The following is a 22,334-nucleotide window of genomic DNA, read 5'->3' as shown; positions in this document are numbered from 1 at the left end:
TTGATGGACATTTGGGGTGGTTCCAAGTCTTTGCTATTGTGAATTGTGCCACAGTAAACATACGTGTGCATGTGTCTTTATAGAAGCATGATTTACTATCCTTTGGGTATATACCCAGTAATGGGATGGATGGGTCAAATGGGATTTCTAGCTCTAGATCCTTAAGGAATCACCACACTGTCTTCCACAATGGCTGAACTAGTTTACAGTCCCACCAACAGTGTAAAAGTGTTCCTATTTCTCCACATCCTCTCCAGCACCTGTTGTTTCCTGACTTTTTAATAATTGCCATTCTAACTGGTGTGAGATGGTATCTCATTGTGGTTTTGATTTGCATTTCTCTTATGGCTAGTGATGATGAGCATTTTTTTCATGTGTCTGTTGGCTGCATAAATGTCTTCTTTTGAGAAGTATCTGTTCATGTCCTTTGCCCACCCTTTTATGGGGTTGTTTGTTTTTCACTTGTAAATTTATTTGAGTTCTTTGTAGGTTCTGGATATTAGCCCTCTGTCAGATGAATAGATTGCAAAAATTTTCTCCCATTCTGTAGGTTGCCTGTGCACTCTGATGGTGGGCAAAAACTGGAAGTATTCCCCTTGAAAACTGGCACAAGACAGGTATGCCCTCTCTCACCACTCCTATTCAACATAGTGTTGGAAGTTCTGACCAGGACAATCAGGCAACATAAAGAAATAAAGGGTATTCAATTAGGAAAAGAGGAAGTCAAATTGTCCCTGTTTGCAGATGACATGATTGTATATTTAGAAAACCCCATTGTCTCAGCCCCAAATCTCATTAAGCTGATAAGCAACTTAGGCAAAGTCTCAGGATACAAAACCAATGTGCAAAAGTCACTAACATTCTTATACACCAATAACAGACAAACAGAGAGCCAAATCATGAGTGAACTCCCATTCACAATTGCTTCAAAGAGAATAAAATACCTAGGAATCCAACCTACAAGGGATGTGAAGGACCTCTTCAAGGAGAACAACAAACCACTGCTCAATGAAATAAAAGAGGACACAAACAAATGGAAGAACGTTCCATGCTCATGGATAGGAAGAATCAATATCGTGAAAATGGTCATACTGCCCAAGGTAATTTATAGATTCAATGCCATCCCCATTAAGCTATCAGTGACTTTCTTCACGGAATTGAAAAAAACTACTTTAAAGTTCATATAGAAACAAAAACGGCCCGCATTGCCAAGACAGTCCTAAGCCAAAAGAACAAAGCTGGAGGCATCACCCTACCTGACTTCAAACTATATTACAAGGTTACAGTAACCAAAACAGCATGGTACTGGTACCAAAACAGAGATATAGACCAATGGAACAGAACAGAGCCCTCAGAAATAATACCACACATCTACAACCATCTGATCTTTGACAAACCTGACAAAAACAAGAAATGGGGAAAGGATTCCCTATTTAATAAATGGTGCTGGGAAAACTGGCTAGCCATAAGTAGAAAGCTGAAACTGGATCCCTTCCTTACACCTTATACAAAAATTAAATCAAGATGGATTAAAGGCTTAAATGTTAGACCCAAAACCATAAAAACCCTAGAATAAAATCTAGGTGATACCATTCAGGACATAGGCATGGGCAAGGACTTCATGTCTAAAACACCAAAGCAATGGCAACAAAAGCCAAAATTGACAAATGGGATCTAATTACACTTAAGAGCTTCTGCACAGCAGAAGAATTTTGCTACAAAGTGTTAAAGGAAACTAAATATGGTCTGAGAAGGACTCTGTACTTCTACATTTGAGTCCTTGTGGGTGAAGTGTAACCTAACTTAATATGCAAAATTAAAAACCTAATTTCAGAGTGTGCACCTGTAACAATGCTTGAATGTTGGCCAATCCCAGCAGCCTTACATCACCACTCATAGACTGCTGAATGTTCAGTGTTTAAATAAGGCAAACACCCAGTTGACAGCAATCTCACTGTTTCTGTAACTCATTTCTGGTTCTTGGATGTCACTTTAACTTTTCTTCTCTATAAATTTGTTTTGACCACAAGGCACAGCTAGAACCTCTGTGAATCTGCTGTGATTCTGAAGGCTGCTGGATAGACGAATTGTTCATTGCACGAACTCCTTTAAATTTAATTCAGCTGAAGTTTTTATTTTATCAGATTGTGTCAGAAGCGAGATCTGAAGTGGAGCTTCCAGTATCCCTAGGAGCACTGAGTAAACACGGAAGGTACCTATAGGATACACTTGTGTCCATTGATCTCTCAGAGCTGCTGAGAATCAAAGGTAAGCTCTCTCTTGCATTTTGGAGCTTCACACATTTGTGTTTTGAGCTCTCTGAGTTTCCTTAGCAAATTTGTGATCCTAACTGGGTTTGGAGTTGCCACAGAAAATGGACTGTGTCTAGCAATGAATTTGATCTGGGAATTAACTGACTTGGATCCACTTAGAGGCCACTAACAGCTGACTGGGTCAGAAAAGAACTGGTAGTAAGCAGTAATGTTGCAGAAGTAATGTTTCCAAATTTGGCTTTGGAAAATTCACAGGGATTTTTGTATTCTACGCGTTTGTTTCATTTTTCTTGTGCACCTAGGTAGGAAAAGTCATTGGCTAAGTTAATCAAAACAATCTGAGAGTAAAGCCAGTATTTTGCGTAAAAATGAAGTCCTTAATTTCTGAAAAACCGAGTTCCTTCTGGCTTATACATTAGGCCTGGGAGGCAGCCAAGTCTTACAGAAATGGCAAAATCTTACTAAAGATAACTTAGAGTGGAACATTCCAAATGAAAAAAAAAATGCATTGAACTACATTTAAAAATGAGGGCTCTCAGTAAAGTCCCTTTTGGCTAAGAACTGGTTTGGCACTATGGGATGTCAACTGTTATACTCTTTGGCATATTTGTAAGATTTCTGAATGTTAATTCAACGGAAGTTTACAGATATGTTTCAAAATTTTTCCATGTTTTTTCCTTGTTTTTGTAATGAAACTGGGACAAATTTCAAAATGGTTATAAATCTGAAATATTTGGCTCTAAAGAACTAAAGAAAATCTTTGCCAACTTCTGCTCTGAGGTTTCCAGTCACAACTGTTCTTAGATATTTTCTATTCCAAAAGAAAGAAGACTCCTCGGGCATCTGATGATCAAAATACAAGGAACAGTTATGATGGTGGCACTGGTGGAGTGTCTGCTACAGGCATTTGGGAAGCTCACAGAGCTCTGAATATTTACTTTTAATTCATTCCACCATGGAAAAAAGGCATGGGTTTTGGAGCCATTCATATATGGTTTCAAAATCTGACTCTGGCATTTATCCCTGTAAGAACTTGAAAAATTTATTTAGTCTCTCTAAGTTTTGGTGTATTAAGAATGAAGATGATACTAACAATACCTACATCATGAGTGTTACTTGAATGGAGATGTGTAAAGTGAATTTTAAATTCATTTGGTCCTTTAACATTTTCCTATCACTTCTTTTCAGAGTTTTTTCTTGAAGGGCTCAAGGACTGAAGCATCCCACAAAATGATTCTACTGGATAATTCCGAGCAGCTGCTGGCCCTATTTGACTCTTTAGCAAGGAGCATTCCTGAGTCCCTGAAGGTGAAGGAACAGTGGGAGGTCGGGGTAAGGGAGTAGGGGTGTTGATGAGAAAATAGGCTCGTGATTCTGGTCCTTCCTGATTTCGTGCAGAGGGTTGGAGCAGGGAAACAGGATGGGGTTGGGGACAAAGGAGACATGTTAAGAGCTGCTGCTTCTCCTTGGGAACAGGCAGCTAGGTCCACTCTGCAGGTTTTGTCACTCATTTGGAGAGGCAGTGGAAAATGGTGGCTATGAACATAGGTTTGAGGCCAGATTCAACAAGTATGCATTGCCAAGGTTGCCATTTTTTAGTTGGATATCATTGTGTCTGTTTCTTTAGCTTTCTGTGCCTTTACCTTTGGTCTTTTCATTAATAAAATGGGAATAATATCAGCACCTATCTCTTAAAGTTGTTGTGGACACTGAATGAATCCACACAATATAAGTGCTAAGAACACTGCCAAGTGCCCAGCTAGTGCACGGTAGTTCTTTGGTATCACAAGGACACCTACCTGTGAGTTCTGCCTGCTTGCTGGTGACTTCACTTCCATCAGTATGGTCCTGGAGATGCTGCTCATCTCACCATCACTGTCCCTTGGCCTTTGTTTCCAGTACTGTCCCTTGGCCTTTGTTTTTCTCTTCCTCTTCACATCCAGATCCCCATCTCTGGGGATCTCAACCTCTCCTAGTCCTTCCCATCCCTCCTGCAGGTGTATGGCTCTGTGTATCACATCAATCACGGGAACCCCTTCAACATGGAGGTGTTGGTGGACTCCTGGCCTGAGTATCAGATGGTTATTATCCGGCCTCAAAAACAGGTAGGAACACAGACAAGGACTGGTAAAGGCAGGCAGGCCCAAAGGGCCTGAGGAACTGACCAGTTCAGACACAAGGGCTGCTTTTATAGGGTGAAAGAAAATGTGAGTATTTTAAAACACTTCTTCAGTACTTGGCACCTTGCCAAATTAGTTCCCATTTATCAGTTTTGGTTTGTGTTGCCATTACTTTTGGTGTGCCATGTGTTCCCACCCTTCCTGTAAAGCATAAGACCCATCTGGGAAATGGGGTGGAGGGGGAAGGGGAGGAGAAAGACAAGGTTGACACTCGCAGATTAAGGGCCCTTTGAGGTGGCAGGAGTCACCTGCAGGGGCTGAAAGAGGCCAATTTACAGGGAAGGTTGGGTGTCTGAGATATCAGAACAGTGACTTAGAAACAAAAACCAAAGCAGAAGTCTACCAGTAAAAATTATCTCTCAGGGCCAGGCATAGTGAATTATACCTATGATTCCATCACTTTGGGAGGCCCAGTCAGGAGGATCACTTGAGGCCAAGAGTTTGAGACCAGCCTGTGCAACATAGTGAGACCTCATCTCTACAAAAAGTAAACAAAATTAGCAGAGCGTGCTGGTGAATGCCTATTCTCCTAGTTACTAAGGAGGCTGAGGTGTGAGGATGGATTAAGTCCCAGAAGATTAAGGACGCAGTGAGCCAAGATCACACCACTGTAGTCCATTCTGGGCAAAAGAGTGAGATCCTGTCTTAAAAAAAAAAAAAAAAAAAAAGTTGCTTCTCAGGAAACAGGAAAGGGACTCATAATTACCGTGTGTCAACTATGTGGAAGCACTTCTCTTGATAGTGAATGTCATCATCAGAACTATCTTACGAGGGGAGCATTAAATCTCAAATTTAGAGACAAGGAAACGACACTGAGAAATATTAAGTCACATAGCTGCTGGATTCCTGATGTTAAAGCATTGCCCAATCTGAATTCAAGTCCAGCAGACCCTGTCACTTTTATTAGCTATATAACCGTAGGCCCTTCTCTGAGTTTCATCATTTGTTAACATGGGAAAAATAAGAGGAAGTTCTTCAGAGGATTGCAAAAGGTTTAAATGAGACACTGTACATCAAAGACTTAGTACGTAGCACATAATTGTAAATCATATCTACCATAATTAGCCATTATTGGCTGAGTATATACAAGGAATAAATGATTAAGCTGAAACAGTAACACAAACCTAGGTGTATTTCTTTCCTAAATACTTCCCCTTTGTGTATGTGTATTTCATGCACATCTGGTTAGTGAACTGAAAAGCCTCATGGCCAGCCCATCTTCACGTGGATATAGATGCTGAGTCCCCAAATAATAATAAGCCACTCCAGGTCAAGACTAGTTTTCAAACTGGGTCAGGATTGGGATGCAGAAAGTGACAAAGTGTTCCTAGCTTGAGGAACAAAGGGGTAAATGGGATGGGAACCAGACTGAGCCGAACACCTTCCCTAGGGATGTCCTTTTGATCTCCTGGCTTCCTGCTTAGTTTATTAAATTCCATGGTCCAGTTTCTTCAAAGTGTGAGATGCTAAATAACTGTAGGAAGTCAAACAGTTCTTTTTACTTCAGTGACTTTGTATTTATTATGTGTTTTTTAGCAACATAACTATAGCATCAAACCATAACTTTCATGCATTGCTTTGAAAAAGGCTAGTTTTTACAAAGTGAGTCAATAAACAAAAATACTAAGATATGAAAGTTCCACGGCACACATATATGACCAAAAAAATTGAAAGAATAAAATATGCTGTGATTTATTTGGAAATACATTCACCTAGTCTTATTCCATGCAGGAGATGGGATGTAGGAGAATTTATCTAGAAAAAAATTATTTTTTTCTTCATTGGTTTTTAATCATAAGATAATATATGCTGATTATAAAAGTGGAAAAATCCAAATGATTTTGAGAAGTTAATAACCTCTCAGCTCCCTTCCACTCCCATCCTCCTTTCCTACCCCTTGGGGTAACCAGTTTCCTCTCCCATATTAACACACAAAGGGATACTCACTGATGAATTCTTCTGTCATCACTTTTTAATTTGCCCTGTAACTTTTGGACATCCCTTTGCATGAAGCAATACAGCACCAATGTATTTGTTTTAATAACTGGTATTCCATAGAGTCAACACAATGCTATTTAGTCAATTATTCTCCTGCTGTTGGGTTCAAATTGTTCATAGTTCTTTGCCACTACAAAGACTGCTTCCATAAACATTCTCGTATTCATGTCTTTACATCCTGGAAACTTTTAAAATACAATTGATTTCCAAAAGGGATGTCACCAAATTAGAGTTTATTTTATCATAAGTAGGCACTGCCAGATTACCTTTCCAAAGGATTCCACAATTTAATTTCTATTAGCAATGTGTGCAAGAATTGTTTCCCCACATTCTCACCAGCACTGAATGTTATCCCACTTTTAATATATACCACACTGGTGGGTGAAAATGGCAACTTATTGTAGATTTAATTTCCATTTTCCTGACTAGTGAGATTCAACATATTATATTTTCTTTTTTTGTTATTATACTTTAAGTTCAAGGGTATATGTGCACAATGTGCAGGTTTGTTACATATGTATACATGTGCCATGTTGGTGTGGTGAACCCTTTAACTCGTCATTTACATTAGATATATCTCCTAAAGCTATCCCTCCCCACTTTGCCCACCCCACGATATTCCCCGGTGTGTGATGTTCCCCACCCTGTGTCCAGGTGTTCTCATTGTTCAATTCCCACCTATGAGTGAGAACATGCAGTGTTTGGTTTTCTGTCCCTGCCATAGTTTGCTGAGAATGATGGTTTCCAGCTTCATCCATGTCCCACAAAGGACAAGAACTCATCCTTTTTTTATGACTGCATAGTATTCCATGGTGTATATGTGCCACATTTTTTTAATCCAGTCTATCATTGATGGACATTTGGGTTGGTTCCAAGTCTTCACTATTGTGAATAGTGCTGCAATAAACATCCGTGTGCATGTGTCTTTATAGCAGCATGATTTGTAATCCTTTGGGTCTACACCCAGTGATGGGATGGCTGGGTCAAATGGGATTTCTAGTTCTAGATCCTTGAGGAATCGCCATACTGTCTTCCAGAATGGTTGAACTAGTTTACAGTCCCACCAACAGTGTAAAAGTGTTCCTATTTCTCCACATCCTTTCCAGCACCTGTTATTTCCTGACCTTTTAATGATTGCCATTCTAACAGGTGTGAGATGGTATCTCATTGTGGTTTTGATTTGCATTTCTCTGACGATTAGTGATGATGAGCATTTTTTCACATGTCTGTTGGCTGCATAAATGTCTTCTTTTGAGAAATGTCTGTTCACATCCATTGCGCAATTTTTGATGGGGTTGTTTGATTTTTTCTTGTAAATTTGTTTAAATTTTTGTAGATTCTGGATATTAGCCCTTTGTCAGATGGGTAGATTGTGAAAATTTTCTCCCATTCTGTAGGTTGCCTGTTGACTCTGATGGTAGTTTGGTTTCCTGTGCAGAAGCTCTTTACTTTAATTAGTTCCCATTTATCAGTTTTGGTTTGTGTTGCCATTACTTTTGGTGTTTTAGTCATGAAGTCCTTGCCCATGGCTGTGTCCTGAATGGTATTGCCTAGGTTTTCTTCTAGGGTTTTTATGGTTTTAGGTCTAACATTTAAGTCTTTAATCCATCTTGAATTAATTTTCATATAAGGTGTAAGGAAGGGATCCAGTTTCAGCTTTCTGCATATGGCTAGCCAATTTTCCCAGCACCATTTATTACATAGGGAATCCTTTTCCCATTTCTTGTTTTTGTCAGGTTTGTCAAAGATTAGATAGTTGTAAATGTGCGTTATTATTTCTGAGGGCTCTGTTCTGTTCCATTGGTCTATATCTCTGTCTTGGTACCAGCACCATGCTGTTTTGGTTATTGTAGCCTTGTCGTGTAGTTTGAAGTCAGGTAGCATCATGCCTCCAGTATTGTTCTTTTGGCTTAGGATTGTCTTAGCAATGCGGGCTCTTTTTGTTTCCATATGAACTTTAAAGTAGTTTTCTCCAATTCTGTGAAGGGGATGGCATTGAATCTATAAATTACCTTGGGCAGTGTGGCCATTTTCACGATATTGATTCTTCCTATCCATGAGCATGGATTGTTCTTCCATTTGTTTGTGTCCTCTTTATTTCATTGAGCAGTGGTTTGTAGTTCTCCTTGAAGAGGTCCTTCACATCCCTTGTAAGTTGGATTCCTAGTTATTTTATTCTCTTTGAAACAATTGTGAGTGGGAGTTCACTCATGATTTGACTCGCTGTTTGTCTGTTATTGGTGTATAGGAATGCTTGTGAATTTTGCACATTGATTTTGTATCCTGAGATTTGCTGAAGTTGCTTATCAGCTGGAGGAGATTTGGGACTGAGACGATGGGGTTTCTAAATATACAATCATGTCATCTGCAAACAGGGACAATTTGACTTCCTCTTTTCCTAATTGAATTCCCTTTATTTCTTTCTCCTAACACTATATTGAACAGGAGTGGTGAGAGAGGGCGTCCCTATCTTGTGCCAGTTTTCAAAGGGAATGCTTCCAGTTTTTGCCCATTCAGTATGATATTGGTTGTGGGTTTGTCATAAACAGCTCTTACTATTTTTGAGACATGTCCCATCAATACCAAATTTATTGAGAGTTTTTAGCATGAAGGGCTGTTGAATTTTGTGGAAGGCCTTTTCTGCCTCTATTGAGATAATCACATGATTTTTGTCTTTGGTTCTGTTTAGTTGATGGATTACGTTTATTGATTTGCATATGTTGAACCAGCCTTGCTTCCCAGGGATGAAGCCAATTTGTTTGTGATGGATAAGCTTTTTGATGTGCTGCTGGATTTGGTTTGCCAGTATTTTATTTAGGATGTTTGCATCGATGTTCATCAGGGATATTGGTCTAAAATTCTCTTTTTTTGTTGTGCCCCTGCCAGGCTTTGGTATCAGGATGATGCTGGCCTCATAAAATGAGTTAGGAAGGATTCCCTCTTTTTCTATTGACTGAAATAGTTTCAGAAGGAATGGTACCAGCTCCTGTTTGTACCTCTGATAGAATTTGGCTGTGAATCCATCTGGTTCTGGACTTGTTCTTGGTTGGTAAGCTACTAATTATTGCCTCAATTTCAGAGCCTGTTATTTGTCTATTCAGATATTCAACTTCTTCCTGGTTTAGTCTTGGGAGGGTGTGTGCATCCAGGAATTTATTCATTTCTTCTAGATTTTCTAAATTATTTGTGTAGAGGTGTTTATAGTATTCTCTGATGGTAGTTTGTACTTCTGTAGGATTGGTGGTGATACCCCCTTTATAATTTTTTTTTTGAGACAGAGACTTGCTCTATCGCCCAGGCTGGAGACTACAAAGTCTCTTTGTAGGTTTCTGAGGACTTGTTTTGTGAATCTGGGTGCTCCTCTACTGGGTACACATATATTTAGGATAGTTAACTCTTCTTGTTGAATTGAGCCCTTTACCATTATGTAATGACCTTCTTTTCCTCTTTTGATCTTTGTTGGATTAAAGTCTGTTTTATCAGAGACTAGAATTGCAACCCCTGTTTTTTTCGTTTTCCATTTGCTTGGCAGATCTTCCTCCATGCCTTTATTTTGAGCCTTTATGTGTCTCTGCACGTGAGATGGGTCTCCTAAATACAGCACTCTGATGGGACTTGACTCTATCCAATTTGCCAGTCTGTGTCTTTAAATTGGGGCATTTAGAACCATTTACATTTAAGATTAATATTGTTATGTGTGAATTTGATCCTGTCATTATGATGTCAGCAGGTTGTTTTGCTTGTTAGTTGATGCAGTTTCTTCCTAGCATCATTGGTCTTTACAATTTGGCATGTTTTGGCAGTGGGTGGTACTGGTTGTTCCTTTCCATGTTTACTGCTTCCTTCAGGAGTTCTTGTAAGGCAGGCCTGGTGGTGACAAAATCTCTCAGCATTTGCTTGTCTGTAAAGGATTTTATTTCTCCTTCACTTATGAAACTTAGTTTGGCTGGATATGAAATTCTGGGTTGAAAATTCTTTTCTTTCAGAATGTTGAATATTGGCCCCCACTCTCTTCTGGCTTGTAGAGTTTCTGCCAAGATATCTGCTGTTAGTCTGATGGGCTTCCCTTTGTGGGTAACCCGACCTTTCTCTCTGGCTGCCCTTAACATTTTTTCCTTCAATTCAACTTTGGTATATCTGACAATTATGTGTCTTGGAGTTGCTCTTGTGGAGGAGTATCTTTGTGGCATCCTCTGTATTTCCTGAATTTGAATGTTGGCATGCCTTGCTATGTTGGGGAAGTTCTCCTGGATAACATCCTGAAGAAAGGAGCCAACCTGGCTCCTTTCTCCCTGTCAGTTTCAGGTACCCAACCTGATGTAGATTTTGTCCTTTCACATAGTCCCATATTTCTTGGAAGCTTTGTTTGTTTCTTTGTGTCCTTTTTTCTCTCAACTTCTCACTTTATTTCATTCATTTGACCTTCAATCACTGATACCCTTTCTTTCACTTGATGAAATCGCTACTGAAGCTTGTGCATGCATCATGTAGTTCTTGCGCCATGGTTTTCAGCTCCATCAGGTCATTTAAGGTCTTCTCTTTGCTAGCCATTGGTCTAATCTTTTTTCAAGGTTTTAACTTCTTTGCGATAGGTTCGAACATCCTCCTTTAGCTGGGAGAAGTTGGTTATTACCGATCGTCTGAAGCCTTCTTCTCTCAACTTGTCAAAGTCATTCTCCATCCAGCTTTGTCCCATTGCTAGTGAGGAGCTGCATTCCTTTGGAGGAGAAGAGGTGCTCTGAGTCTTAGAATTTTCAGCTTTTCTGCTCTGGTTTCTCCCCATCTTTGTGGTTTTATCTGCCTTTGGTTTTTGATGATGATGACTTACAGATGGGGTTTTGGTGTGGATGTTCTTTCTATTTGTTAGTTTTCCTTCTTACAGGACCCTGAGCTGCAGGTCTGTTGGAGTTTGCTGGAGGTCCACTCCAGACACTGTTTACCTGGGTATCACCAGCAGAGGCTGCAGAACAGCAAATATTGCGGAATGGCAAATGTTGTTGCTGCTTGATCCTTCCTCTGGAAGCTTCATCTCAGAGGGGCACCCAGCTGTATGAGGTGTCAGTCGGCCCCTACTGGGAGGTGTCTCCCAGTTAGGCTACTTGGGAGTCAGGGACCCACTTGAGGAGGCAGTCTGTCCATTCTCAGATCTCCAGTTCTCTGCTGCGAGAACCACTACTCTCTTCAAAGCTGTCAAACAGGGACATTTAAGTCTGCAGAAGTTTCTGCTGTCTTTTCTTCAGCTATGCCCTGCCCCCAGAGTTGGAGTCTACAGAGGGAGGCAGGCCTCCTTGAGCTGCGGTGGGCTCCACCCAGTTCAAACTTCCCGACTGCTTTGTTTACCTCCTCAAGCCTCAGAAATGGCAGACGCCCCTCCCCTAGCCTTGCTGCCACCTTGCAGTTCCATCTCAGACTGCTGTGCTAGCAGTGAGCGAGGCTCGTGGGCAAGGGACCCTTCCAGCCAGGCACGGGATATAATCTCCTGGTGTGCCATTTGCTAAGACCATTGGAAAAGCGCAGTATTAGGGTGGGAGTGTCCCAATTTTCCAGGTACTGTCTGTCACGGCTTCCCCTGGCCAGGAAAGGTAATTCCCCAATCCCTTGCACTTCCTGGGTGAGGCAATGCCCCTCCCTGTTCTGTGGGCTGCACCCATTGTCTGACAAGCCCCAGTGAGATGAACCCCATACCTCAGTTGGAAATGCAGAAATCAGCCATCTTCTGCATCACTCACGCTGGGAGCTGTAGACTGGAGCTGTTCCTATTAGGCCATCTTGGAACCTCCTTCTCAACATAGTATATTTTCATATATTTATCAGTCATTTGGGGTTTACTTCTGAACTGTTTATATTGTTTGACCATGTTTACACACAGTTTTGTGTCACTCTTAAAATTCTGTGATTTGGATACCAGGGATACTAACACAAGGTGTATGCTACAAGTTTGTTGCCCAATTTAGAATTATTGTCTATTTTATTGATGGAGATTTGATATGAAGAAATTTTTAATTTTCATGTAATCAAATATATTTTTCACTATGACTTCTGAGGTTTGATTTATTTTATTAATAATTAGGAAAATTTTTTCCAACTCCAAGATCATACAAGTGTTTTCTTATTTTGTCTTACAGGAAGTTAATTTTTACTTTTGATATTTTGATCTTCATTCTATTTGGAATATATTTTTGAATAGCATGAATTAACATTCTTTTATATTTGTCTTCCTTATGGCTTGCAAATTATGTTAGTACTATTTATTAAATAAGTCATTCCATTACTAAAACATAAATGTCTAGTTTGTCATATAACATGTCTATATATTTTTGTATCTATTTCTGTATTTGATTCTAGTCTTTTCTCATGCTGTTTCATTGCTTTTGTGGTAAATTTTAATATCTAATCAAACAAATCACCCCTCACCAATCTTTTTCTTACTTTCCTATTTCTTATAAACTTAAGAGCTATATGGACATAAACTCATTTTTCCAGTTCCCCACGACCTATGCCAACTAACTATTGCAATTGTGATTGGTATTGGAGGAGCTTTTTTAGGCAATTGTGGAGGGGTTAATATTTTTTGTGATACTAAATCTTTTCATCTAGATATATGGTCTCTTTCTCACTTTTTTCAGCTTCTGTTCTATGTCATCTAGTAAAATGTAAGTATTTTCCTGTGGTCAACTACCTGATTTTCCATTAAGATTATCCTTCAGTATTTTATACTATTTGTTAAGACTATTGAATTATTTTTCCTTTTCTATTTTAGAGCATTATTATTTTGTTATTGATTTTTATTTGCATTCTTGATTTCCAAATATGTCACACTATTTTTTAATCTCCTGTTTGTTTGAGTGGGGTGTTATTTGTTTTTGTTTTATGTCGAAGTCTCTTGGATTTTCTAAATGCATAATACTATAATCTACAAACAAGGTAATTTGCTCCTTCATTGCCAATATTTGTGTGGGTTTTTAGATTCTTGCCTTATTGCATAATGTACATTTAAGGAAACGATACCAACTAACAGTAATAATAGTTCTCTCCTTGTCTCATTCCTGGTTTTAATGAAATAGCTGTAACAACTTACATTCGGAATTACATTTGATTCTGCCTTCACAGATTTAGAGCATTTTCCTGTTCTTCCTACTTTCATAGAACATATATTTAGAATAGAGGGTACATTTTATGTTCTTTCATTTTTATCTTTTTTTTTTTTGGCAATTTATATACTCATGTAATTTTTCCTCCTTTAATTTATTACACTGAACGGTCTTCCAGTCAAAGCCATACAAACTTTCTAAAACAAACTGTTCATGTTCACATTCTTTTGATATAGTACTGAATATTTTATTAGTAAACAAACAAACAGGGGATTAAAGAATAGTGTGACATATTTGGAAATCAAGAATGCAAATAAAAATCAATAACAAAATAATAATACTCTAAAATAGAATTTTTGCATCTGTATTCATAAGGAAATATGGTCAATAGCTCTCTTTTTGTTATTTCTTTACCAGATTTGGCATTAGGATCTTTTCATCTGTTACCAAAATCTGCTATTAAAATTATGTGTTTGTTTTTCACTTATGTAGAATTTAAATGTAAAATAATTTGATTTTGGCTACTTTTTATTTTTTTAATTTCATCTTCCCTTTCCGATATAGGGGGTACATGTGCAGATTTGTTACATGGAAATATTGCGAATATTGGGTCTTGGAGTTCAAAGAGATACCATCATGCTGGTAGTGAGCATAGTACCCAACAGGTAGTTTTCTAACCCAGCACCTTTCCTTCCACCTTCTAGTGGTCCACAGTGTCTACTATTATTCCCACATGTGTGTCCATGTGTTCTTAATACTTAGCTCCCAGTTATAGGTGAGAAAATGTGATATTTGGTTTTCTGTTCCAGCATTAATTTTCTTAGGATTATTGTACTGTGGAAAATAGTCTGGAAATTTCTTAGAGAACTTAAAACAAAGTTACCGTTTGACCCAGCAATTCCATTACTAGGTAAATACCAAAAAGAAAATGAATCATTCCACCAAAATGACACGTGCATTTGCACGTTCATTGCGGCGCTGTTCACAATAGCAAAGACATGGAATCAACCCAGGTGCCCATCAATGGTAGACTGGATAAAGAAAACTTGGTACATATATTCCCATGGAATATTACATAGCGATAAAAGAGAAAAAAACATGTCCTTTGTAGCAACATGGATGGAGCTGGAAGGCATAATCCTTATCCACTTTTTAAATGGTAGATGTTTAATATAATTTCTGATTTTCCTATTAGTTTGTTGAGGTTTTCTATTTTTTTTTTTTTTTTGAAGGTCATTTTGATAGTTTATCCTCGAGGGATAACATCCATTTTTTTAAATCAGTAAATATATTGTCTTGGAGTAGCATATAATCTTCCATTATAATTCTTTTGTTCTTTTCTCTGTTTCTGTTCTCATTCTCATACTCTATTCCTTTTTTTTTTTTTTTTTTTTTTGCTTTTTTCTCTTTCTCTCATATCTCCTTTATAAGCCTTACAAGAAATTTATCTCTCTCATCTTCTATCTCTCTTTTTGCCATTTAAAAAAGAAACTTTTGGCTTTATATATCCTTTGAACTATGACTTGCTCTCCATTTCATTTTATATATAGCTTTCATTTTTATAAATTGTTCCACTTGTTTTTTTTCTAGTTTACTTTGATATTCTTTTTATAATGCTTTGAATATTTACTGGGCTGTTTTTGGTCATTCTTTTAAAATTGGGTCTTTTAAAACGTCTACTCTTTTAAATTCACTGAGGTTTTAGTTTTGGCCATATTCAGGAACTTACATTTACAAAAGCACTCTCAAATTCTTGAAGGTTTCTAAAATTAGTTACACTATTTTTTCTTTTACTCTTTAATATTTACTCTTTAACTATACAATTTCCAACATAATATTAATATACTCACTGCTAAAACTCTCACATTTATTGTTTATATCTCCAGTGAGAAACAGATATCATCTTCACATGCAGTTTGTGGCTTGCCAGAAAGGGATCACAGGTCTCTTTCTTTCAAACCCAAGAGTCTAACACCACATAAATTACCCAGAGTGCTAACAAAAATTCAGTTACTTCACTCTACTTTGTGGGCTTCTGGCTGTAAAGCCAGTGTCACTCTTCGAATAGGCTGATATCGTGTAGCCTTGGGGAAAGGCAATGTCTCGTTAATGCTTACATTCACTAAAATATCTTGCCCAAGCCCTGGATACTGTAGGTTCTAGGACACTATAGATTCTAGGTGTCCAGTGAAACAGTAGGCACTAAAACTTAGAGAAATCATGGTTACATTTATTCTGATTCAAGTTTGAGGACTTAATCCTAGCAACAAAGACTCACTACAACCCAGAATGTGTCTCACAGGAAGTTATGTGGGGCACTATATATATATATGTATAAAATGTATGTATGTATGTGTGTATATATATATATAAAACAGAAGGATACATGTGGCCCAGCAGGTAACAGAAGCAGGGAGAGAAGCAATTGTTGCAATCTTCTGAATTTGCTGGGTACTTGGTGATGCTATATGTAAAATAAGTTAAGGGTGCAGTTGAGTGGGTAGAGAGAAAGGTGAGGCATCTTAAGGCCTGGTGGAGGGTGACTGATTTCATCCTGTCTTTGTTCTGTATCTAATAAGCAGGTTTATAACTATTACCTCTCAGTGTTAAGTATTTAACAAACTCCAGTTACACAGGTAAGAGGTCAGCAGTAGCTTATAGGTCTAGGTTTTATTATGCATGTGCCCAACTGCAGCCATCATGGGCCAGTGTCAAAATTTTCTTTTGAATTTTCATTTTTCTGATAATTGCAATCAGTGAGAGGTGAAGAAAAAGTTCAAGGGAATGATCTGACTTCTCACCATCCTATACAGGAGATGACAGACAACATGGATTCATACACAAATGTATATCGTATATTCTCCAAAGAGCCTCAAAAATCACAAGAACTTTTGAAAAATTGTGAGATCATCAACTGGAAACAGAGACTCCAAATCCAAGGTAACAAGTCTGGAAGAAATGGGAAAGCAGCAGTGCTTCTCAAGTTGTGTCTTCAACTAATACCATTAGCATCACCTGAGAGCTCATTAGAAATGTAAATTCATAGAAACTCTGGGAGCTGGGAGAGGTGGAGCAATCTGTGGTGTGACAAGGACTCCAGCAGGTTGTGGTGTAAACTCAAGTCGGAGAGCGACTAAGCACTGAGGTATTAATCAGCTGGAAGCAGTGTAAGTAGAGAACTCCATGTCTGACAAGATTGCTTTCTTGACTTTCTTCCCAGGTCTTCAGGAAAGTTTAGGTGAGGGGATAAGAGCGGCTGCATTGTCAAAGTCAGCGAAGGTAGAGCATTCGACAGCAGTCCTCTTGGTTACGGAAGATATTCTGAAGCTCAATGCCTGCAATAAAAGCAAGTTTGGAAGTTGGGCTGAGGCAGGCCACCCAGATGATGACTTTGAAAGGTACAAAAACATGTGCTAATCATTTATAATTGCTATTCCTTGTACATTTTTGTAATTCACATACATCAGTTTTGGAATGAAGAGAGGATGAATTCATTCCTTGGGATGAATAAAAGTTGTCAAAGGTCAAAATATGCAACTTTGCACTGGTGGTTCTTTAAAGAAAAAGAGGGCCTGGGATCCCTAGATTGGGATGGCACCCAGAAATTACAGGAGTGGGGTCAAAGCTTTTGTCTTTCTTTATGTTTTCTACAGGGAAATTCCCAACTTTAAGTATGCCCAACTGGATATATCTTATTCCGGGCTGGTAAATGACAACTGGAAGCTAGGGAAGAATGAGAGGAGCCTGCGTTACATCAAGCGCTGCATAGGAGCCCTGCCAGCAGCCTGTATGCTGGGACCAGAGGGGGCCCCAGTCGCATGGGTAACCATGGACCCTTCTTGTGAAGTAGGAATGGCCTACAGCGTGGAAAAATACCGAAAGACAGGCAAAATGGCACAGGTGATGGTGCGATATAAGAAGTATCTGCTTCAGAAGAATATTCCATTTTACATCTCTGTGCTGGAAGAAAATGAACGCTCCCGCAGCTCTGTGAAGGCGGCGGGTTTCTTTGAGGCCTCCTGTGAGTGGCACCAATGGACCTGCTACCCACAGAATCTAGTTCCATTTTAGACAATGAAGCTGCTTAGCAATTTGAGCAAGCCATCTCTTAATATTAAAGCAGACACCACAGAATAGCTTTCTTCACTTACAAATGTTGATTGGGCATTTATGATACGGCAGGAACTCTTCTCACATGGAAACTTGATGTTAAAAGACACAGTCATGCTCTTGAGGAGCTCACAATCCAGGCTGGAGGCAGGGGAGGGTATAGTCTTTAAATATGCTTAAGCGTTGTAGGGAAGGACGGGGTTACCAGTAAACATGTCACCAGAAAACCAGGCTCAGTTCTTACCTCTGGGAATCAGAACTCTTTATGAAACTTGATTGATAGAATCTACTATCTGGAAGATAAATAAAGAACTTTAATAAAATTGTCAACAGAATATACCTAATTTATATTGATACTTTATTGGAAATAAACACCACTGCTGTGTATGGATTTATGACGCAATGGCTACACTAAAGAATGGAATCCATCTCTTAGTTTAGTGACTAGCAAGGTATCAAAGGTGAAGCCTCAGACAAATGGCCTTCCTAGGCTACCTTTCATCACTGTTATGCAGAATAGGATCTCCAGAGAATCAAGTGGGCTGGCCTTGAGGCCTCTGCTATGGAAATGGCATTTGTTTTGCCTCCTTTCTCCTACTCTTTCTCATTTCCTCATCATTAGTGAAGCATGGCACAGGACAAGGTGTTGCCTGTGAGTCCGGTTATAAGTTCAGCTTTCAGTGTTTGCAGCACTAATATCTTAAGGGGTCATGAGCATTCTGGGGAGAAGTGACCACTAAAGTGAAGACTGGAGAGTGAGTAAGAGTGAGCCAGATAAAAAAATCAGAAAAATCCAGATGATGGAAAGGACACGTGCCATGCACTATCATAATAACTTATTAATTGAACACTTATATTTATAATGTCTGAATCCCTGATTTAAAAAAAAAAAAATGCACTTCATGAAAAAACCATGGCCTCATTTGGCTCTGCTCTCCCACCCTGACATTGGAACTTGGATTACTGTGAATATTGTAGCTATAGCAAAAAGAAAAAAAAAAAAATGACATTTTTATTCTTTCTGATAGTCTAGAATTTAAAAAAAAAAATAAAGAAATTTTATTAGAATTGGCTTTTGGAGTAAAGTCTACCAGTATTAACCAACAACTATCCTCATATCTCCATAAAAAATAAATGTCCACAAAATTGAATGTTTAAACTTGATGTGATTTAAAAGTGTGTAATTCCAGCACCTAAAGAATTGCGTAGGTCATGGAGCTTTTTAGAAAACTCCAATTCATCTTGGAAGGCTGTAGTAGATCTGTTACAGCTTAGTATGAATCAATCCAATCAGATTTCTAAACTCCTAAGACCTGACTGATTTGTTACATTGACTGAAATGAAAGCATGGTCTGAGAAAGAGAGGAAACATGTCATTTGGGATTTCTAAGGGTGGAAAATTCTGACAAAAAAAAATAAACTCAGGAACTTGGGTAATATAAAAACTGCTATATTTTGGCACTCAAGAGGCAAAAGCTAATACAGATGACGAAAGAATGCAAAGCAAATAAAATTTGCCTATTTCAAAATGATGCCTCTGGCATGTCCTGTATCCAGAAGAGGATGTTCATTCAGGGTCTGGGGCTCAGGTCATCTTAGCACAGCCCAGTTGGCAGCTTCCCTCCTCTGCCTCTTCCCTGAATGCAAGCCAGCTTCCCTTATCTAGCCCTTCATGGTCCTGTTAAGATAGTGATTCCTAAACCTTACCACGCACTTGGATGAAAACAACGAGCAAGTGTGGGAAAGAGGAAAGAGGAGTTCTAAAATATGGCAAAAATAAATCCAAAATTATTAATAAACACGCTAAAAAAGAATGGAGTAATGTTCCTATAAAAATATATGAGTTTCATACTGAGTTAAAAACAAAGTTCAAGAAGCATGCATTAATCAGCTCTGGCTGTCATAACAAAATTTCATAGACTGGCTTACACAACAGAAATTGATTTCTCACTCTTCTGGAAACTGGGAAGCTACATGACAAGGCTCTAGTGAGGTAAGTTGCCTTCTGAGTCCTCTTCTCTCAACCTGCTGATGGCCGCTAGCTCTCTGTGTCCTCACATGATGGAGACAGAGGAGAGCTCAGACTCTCTTCCTTTTCTTAGAAAGACTCAATTCCATCATGGGGGCTCCACCCTCATGACTTAATCTAAACCCAATTACTTCTCTAAGGCCCACCTCCACGGGCATTGGGAGTTGGGTCTTCAACATATGAATTTGCGGGTCACTGTCAGTACGTAAAAAAGCATATCTCAAATAAACAACACACAAGCGTTCACAGAAAGGAAAAGGATATACTAAATGAATATGAAACTGAAAAAGTGAAGTAATACCATCAATACTAGGCAAAATAGAATGTAAGATGAACATCTGATAAATACAGAACTCTCCCACAACATAAGTCATGAATCTGCCTCACAACACAATGCAACTACAAAATACATATGGCAAAAGCTGATAGACATACAAAAAGAACAATGCAAATCCACAGTCTCAGTGGGAGAACTCAAAAAACTTCCCTCAGAAAGCAACAGATGATGCAGACTAAAAATAAAGACAATTTGACAAAATGCCATCCCAACTTGATATTTCTGGTGATGTTGGGGTTATCTGTTTATTGTGTATTTGAGAACTTCTGTTCACCTGTTTGTCAAACTGACCGGCAGGTGGTGATGAGGAGGGAAACACTCCATCTGGAGAGTGCTGGCAACTTGTCTCTAGGTCTAGAGGCTCCTGTTCCCCCTCATGATCATCACCTATCAGGAGCAAGCACTGCTGATACAGGGGCTGAAAAGAAATTATTAAGCAGTCAATGTGGGTAAGGGAGTCCTCAGTAAGGTTTTTCTTTTAATAAAAAAGCAGCACCCATATAGTTTCTTTTCTAACAAAAATCAGCCTGAAAAATCAAGCAAAGGTAAATGTCAGCACGTATAAATAGAAAAGCGATACCAGGAAGCCACGCATACTCAACATGGAGGTCTCCTCTTCCTTTTTTTCTTTTTCTTTTTGTTTTGTTTCAGTTGGAATCTCACTCTGTAGCCCAGGATGGAGTGCAGTTGTACGTTCTCAGCTCACTTCAACCTCCGCCTCCCAGGTTCAAGCAATTCTCTGCCTCAGCCTCCTGAGTAACTGAGATTACAAGAGCCCACCACCACGCATGGCTAATTTTTGTTTATTTATTTGTTTGTAGAGGCGGGGTTCACCATCTTGGCCAGGCTGGTCTTGAACTCCTGACCTCTCTTGATCCACTCTCCTTGTTCTCTGTAAGTGCTAGGATCATAGGCATGAGCTACCACACGTGGCCTCCTATTCCCTTTTCTTTGTCTTCACATGTGCAGGCAACATGGCGCAGGCCAGGTAGAGGCCCCACCTACATACTAAAGATTAGTGTGGGATGGCCAGCCTCTTAATGCATCACATAAACTGCACACCTGCTTCAACCAATCCTCTGAGCCCTATGTAAATCAGACACTGCCTCCTCAAGCTGCTCTATAAAATCAACCACAACTAACCCCAAACCCAAAAACCTGCTCAGATACCCTTCCGATGCACGAGGAAACTCTCTTCTTTCTTTTGCCTATTAAACTTTCACTCTTAAACACATTCCTTTTGTGTCCATATCTTCAATTTCCATAGTGTGAGACAACAAACCACTGGCATTTCCCCAGACAAACGATGCCACTTCACTGCCATCTCAAGCCCACATGCCCAAAACGACCACTTTAGCTTGATGAATGCCACGGCTGCCACCACCCTGCTTAGGACAAGCAAGGACACGAAGATAGAGTGGGGACAGGTTCATTAGAGAGGCCACAATAAAAGCACATCCAGGCAACTTTCCATTTTTTAACTTCTGTCGTTTTCCAAGTCTAAGGTGTTTTTTATTGTTGTTGTTTTGGTTTTCCTTTTGTTTAAACAGTTTCTATTTCTGGCTAAAAGAGTGCTCGTTGGTTTCCTACTATGGCATATTCATTGTTTGTTCTAAAGTCTTTTCCATGATTTTATATAGTTAATAAGAAGACAGACATGTGTTTGCTCAACACATCGATCCCCTCTCCACCTAGAATTCTCTTTACTCTTTCTCCCAGGAAGATTCCACCCCACCTGTTATGCCAGTTTCCTCATATTTGCCTCATACAGTCACCCTCGTAAGCAGATGAACCTGTGCCAGTTCTACTTTACTATGGACACCAACTCCTCTCAATTAACATCTGAGTCTTGGTGTTTGCACATGAATCTTCCCTTGATACAGAAAACAGTCTTTCCTTTCACCTTCACTAAATGCATCCACTTGGGAGAATGGACAGCACTAAAATTCCACAGATTTCAAAACCAAACCTGCTGTGCCTTTCTAGTGTCCTTGGAATGAAGACGAGAAAATAGGTTAGAAGGGATATTTTCGGCTGGGCGCGGTGCCTCAAGCCTGTAATCCCAGCACTTTGGGAGGCCGAGACGGGCGGATCACGAGGTCAGGAGATCGAGACCATCCTGGCTAACACCATGAAACCCCGTCTCTACTAAAAAATACAAAAAACTAGCCGGGCGAGGTGGCGGGCACCTGTAGTCCCAGCTACTCGGGAGGCTGAGGCAGGAGAATGGCGTAAACCCGGGAGGCAGAGCTTGCAGTGAGCTGAGATCCGGCCACTGCACTCCAGCCTGGGCGATAGAGCGAGACTCTGTCTCAA

General features: G+C 39.3%; 1 protein-coding gene across 1 annotated transcript; it reads left to right on the top strand.

Annotated features, from left to right (window-relative positions):
* Positions 1–1,061: 1,061 nt before the first annotated feature.
* On the top strand, positions 1,062–17,989 carry LOC111544850 (glycine N-acyltransferase-like protein 1). Its single transcript, XM_023215536.2, has 7 exons — positions 1,062–1,100; positions 2,145–2,268; positions 3,462–3,581; positions 4,271–4,378; positions 16,356–16,482; positions 16,763–16,940; positions 17,196–17,989. The coding sequence occupies exons 3-7, from the start codon at positions 3,504–3,506 to the stop codon at positions 17,611–17,613; spliced, it is 909 nt and encodes a 302-aa protein (XP_023071304.2). The 5' UTR covers positions 1,062–1,100; positions 2,145–2,268; positions 3,462–3,503; the 3' UTR covers positions 17,614–17,989.
* Positions 17,990–22,334: the final 4,345 nt, after the last annotated feature.

The sequence above is a fragment of the Piliocolobus tephrosceles genome, chromosome 13, assembly GCF_002776525.5.
Source record: "Piliocolobus tephrosceles isolate RC106 chromosome 13, ASM277652v3, whole genome shotgun sequence".
Lineage (NCBI taxonomy): Eukaryota > Metazoa > Chordata > Mammalia > Primates > Cercopithecidae > Piliocolobus > Piliocolobus tephrosceles.
This window is presented reverse-complemented; position numbering and strand designations above follow the sequence as displayed.

What these genes read in the sequence shown, in the direction of transcription:
- LOC111544850 (XM_023215536.2), top strand. Translation starts at nt 3,504, where the DNA reads ATGATTCTACTGGATAATTCCGAGCAGCTGCTGGCCCTATTTGACTCT. An exon ending in ACAGAGACTCCAAATCCAAG is followed by an intron (nt 16,483 to 16,762) that starts GTAACAAGTCTG and finishes CTTTCTTCCCAG; the next exon opens with GTCTTCAGGAAAGTTTAGGT. An exon ending in CCAGATGATGACTTTGAAAG is followed by an intron (nt 16,941 to 17,195) that starts GTACAAAAACAT and finishes TGTTTTCTACAG; the next exon opens with GGAAATTCCCAACTTTAAGT.